The sequence below is a fragment of the Silene latifolia genome, chromosome 9 (genome assembly GCF_048544455.1).
Source record: "Silene latifolia isolate original U9 population chromosome 9, ASM4854445v1, whole genome shotgun sequence".
Taxonomy (NCBI): Eukaryota; Viridiplantae; Streptophyta; class Magnoliopsida; order Caryophyllales; family Caryophyllaceae; genus Silene; species Silene latifolia.
In genome coordinates this window covers 119,637,063-119,640,527 of record NC_133534.1, presented here as the reverse complement: position 1 = coordinate 119,640,527, position 3,465 = coordinate 119,637,063, and the positions used below count along the sequence as shown (strand labels likewise).

Below are 3,465 nucleotides of genomic sequence, written 5' to 3'. Positions count from 1 at the left end.
GTGGAGCTTGGATAGTAACTTCAAACCTGTGGTGCAAGCTGCCTGGAATTAGGAGGTGGGAGGTACTCTGATGTATAAGCTTGTGACCAAGTTGAAGGCTTTGAAAAGTTCCCTAAAGAGCTTGAACAGGAATGGCTTTGGTGATGTGGAAAAGTCCATGGGAATAGCTAAAGCTCTTTTGGAGGAGATTCAGATTCAAATCCACTTAACTCCTTATGATCATGATCTTATTGCTGCTGAGAGGGATGCTGCAGTTAATTTTAGGCATCTTGATAAGATTCAACATAGTGTTTTGAGTTAGAAGGCAAAGGTTGATTGGATAAAGTATGGTGATGAGAACACCAGATATTTTCATAGCCAAATTCGTGCAAGACAAGTACACAATGGAGTTATGAGCATTGCTGGAGTGGATGGAGTTGTGCATAATACCTGTGCTGGTATAGAAGGTGCCTTCTTAGACTATTACAAAAGTCCGTTGGGCACTTCTTTGCCTACTAAACCTGTTCATTCCCCTACTGTTAGGACTGGTAAGTTGGTCACTGATGATCACAGAAATATTTTATTGGCTGCTGTGACTCCTGCTGAGATTAAAGAGTGTATGTTTGCTATCTCTTCTACTAAATCACCTGGTCCTGACGGCTATAATAGCCAATTTTTTAAGGACTCATGGGAGATAGTAGAGGAGGATGTAACCTTGGCAATCCAAGATTTTTTTCCAGAACTGGTAAGCTGCTCAAACAAGTTAACACTACTACACTTACCCTTATTCCAAAAATTTCTAATCCCACTAGTGTTCTGGAGTTCCGTCCAATAGCCTGTTGTAATACCATTTATAAAACCTTATCTAAAGTCATTTGCAAAAGATTGAGTAGAGTGTTGCCTGATATAATTAGTGAGAATCAGGGAGGATTCATTAAAGGAAGGAGTATTGTAGAAAATGTACTCATTTGCCAAGATCTGGTTAGGTTATATAATAGAAAGAGTGCTTCTCCTAGGTGTCTGATTAAAATTGACCTTAGGAAAGCCTATGACTCAGTGGAGTGGTCTTTCCTTTCTCAGATGTTAGTTGCTTTGCATTTCCCTCAGAAATTTATTGAGTTGGTGATGACTTGTGTGAGTAGCCCTTCATATTCTCTTGCTGTCAATGGTAATAATTTTGGTTTCTTTCAAGGAAGGAGGGGTTTAAGGCAAGGTGACCCTCTTTCTCCCTTGTTTTTTACCATCTGCATGGAGTACTTATCAAGGATTCTAGGTGTGGTTGCTCAGCAGGATGGGTTCAAGTTTCACCCCATGTGTGGTCATATTAAGTTGAATCATTTTCTATTTGCTGATGATCTTCTTCTGTTTTGCAAGGGGACTGATATTTCTATTATGTGGCTCCTACGAGCTTTTTATACTTTCTCTGCTGCTTCTGGGCTTCAACTGAATAGGAGCAAATCAGATATTTACTTCAATGGAGTCTGAGATGATGTTGTTGAGTCTATTCTGCAAGTCTCTGGATTCCATAGGGGGCCCTTCCTTTTAAGTACTTAGGAGTTCCCATTTCTTCTAAGAAGTTGACTAAGAATGAGGGGCTCAAATTGACTGAGAGAATAGTAGCTAGGATTAGAGGTTGGTGGGCTAAGCATGTCTCTTATGCAGGCAGGGTGACTTTGGTGAATGCTGTGTTGGCCAATTTGCACTCTTATTGGGCTACAATCTTTCTGATTCCTAGTTGTATTATGAACAAAATCAATGCAATATGCAAGAATTTTTTATGGAGTGGCAAGTCTGATTATAGCAAGGTTCCTAATATCGGTTGGGATACTTGTTGTTATCCAAAAGAGGAGGGTGGTTTGGGTATCAAAGACATAAAAAAGTGGAACAAAGCTTTGCTAGGGAAGTATGTGTGGTGGCTTGCTAATAAGAAAGATCACCTTTGGGTTCGATGGGTGAACCATGTGTATATGAAAGGAACTAATTGGTTTGATTACATGGCCCCCTCTGATTGCAGTTGGCCATGGAAGAAGATCACTTATATAATGCATACTTATAAGCAAGCTTACACCACTAATCTTTGGTTGAATGCTCATGCTCCTTACACTGTGGCAGCAGGGTATGAGTGGTTGCTGGTGAAAAAACCTAAGGTCTCTTGGTGGTTTCTCTGCTGGAACTCCTTAAACATCCCCAAATGTTTATTCATCTTCTGGAAATTTATGCATCAGAGATTACCCACAAGAGATAGGCTGGCTAGAATGGGTTTAGCAGTGGAGAAGATTTTCCCAATTTGTCTATTGGCTAATGAGAGTCATGGCCATTTGGTGTATGACTGTGTTTATGCTAAAACCTATACTAGTCTGCTGCAAAACAGCCTACACACTGTCTTCACATTGCAGGATTTAGTCTGTTGGTTTTCTGCAGGTAGACGTATTTCTAAAATGCGAAAGAGGTATGTTGGTGCTTGTCATGAGGCACTGATTTATTGGATTTGGAGAATACGGAATGAGGCACGGCTGGATCATTTTGTTGGGAGACCTGAGCTGATAGTCCATCAAATTTTACAGGATGTCAAAACGAGATTTTTGAAGCAAAATTTCACTATCATGGGTGCAAGAGATAAAAATTGGTTCCATTCCTTATAGATTTTCTAATTTTGATTCTTTGGTTGTATACTTTTGTAAAGGCCTGATGTACTCTACACTTTTTTGGTCCTTGATGATGATATATATACTTAACTTTCCCCAAAAAAAAAAATAATAATAATAATTTTTTTGGCCCGAGTTCCTAACTCGTCATCAAATATAAAATTCACTTGAATAATAAAAGTCAATATACACAAGGGACTGATTAAATTGTATCTTATACAAATAATTAACTTTTTCATTGGGGCTCCATCCTATAGGTGTGACCGTAAGAGATCAGCTGTGATACGACAGTAACTTCAAACCCTAGTCAGCCAATCGTTACCGATATACGTTCATCAACTGACGAGTATTAGTGATAAATATCACTGTTATAATCCTTTAATGAGATTTAATATGTAAACGTACTATTGTAGAGGACACCTACTCCAACACAATGAGTCCAAAACACCAAAATCTCAAACCAATGATTCCAAAACACCAAATCCAGGATCAATGAGTCCAAAACACTAAAACCGCGGACCAATGAGTCCAAAACACCAAAACCCAGGACCACTGAGTCTAAAACACCGAAATTCCTGACCAATGAGTCCAAAATACCATAACCGCAGACCAATGACTCCAAAACGCCAAAACCGAGGACCATTGAGTCCAAAACTCTAAAACCTAGGACCAATGTGTCCAAAATACCAAACACCAAAACGCATGTCAAAAAGCTCAAGTAAGAGCTCAAAACTGGTCAACTAACAACATACTCAACCTTTCTCCACCGCTACGTCCTTCTAGAGACTGTTATAGGGAGACTTATCTAGGGTCCAGACATGGAAATCTAATCCCGAAATAT

General features: G+C 39.3%; 1 protein-coding gene across 1 annotated transcript; it reads left to right on the top strand.

Moving 5' to 3' along the window:
• The first annotated feature begins 391 nt into the window (after positions 1 to 391).
• On the top strand, positions 392 to 2,621 carry LOC141601525 (uncharacterized). The gene is made up of 3 exons (XM_074421815.1): positions 392 to 724; positions 1,060 to 1,458; positions 1,509 to 2,621. Exons 1-3 carry the CDS (start codon positions 392 to 394, stop codon positions 2,619 to 2,621), a joined length of 1,845 nt encoding a protein of 614 aa, XP_074277916.1.
• Positions 2,622 to 3,465: the final 844 nt, after the last annotated feature.

Bases quoted from the DNA above. Each gene is read 5' to 3' on its own strand.
- LOC141601525 (XM_074421815.1), top strand. From the start codon at position 392: ATGAGCATTGCTGGAGTGGATGGAGTTGTGCATAATACCTGTGCTGGT. The intron at 725-1,059 runs GTAAGCTGCTCA...TTCCTTTCTCAG, and splicing joins AAGATTTTTTTCCAGAACTG to ATGTTAGTTGCTTTGCATTT. The intron at 1,459-1,508 runs GTCTGAGATGAT...TGGATTCCATAG, and splicing joins CAGATATTTACTTCAATGGA to GGGGCCCTTCCTTTTAAGTA.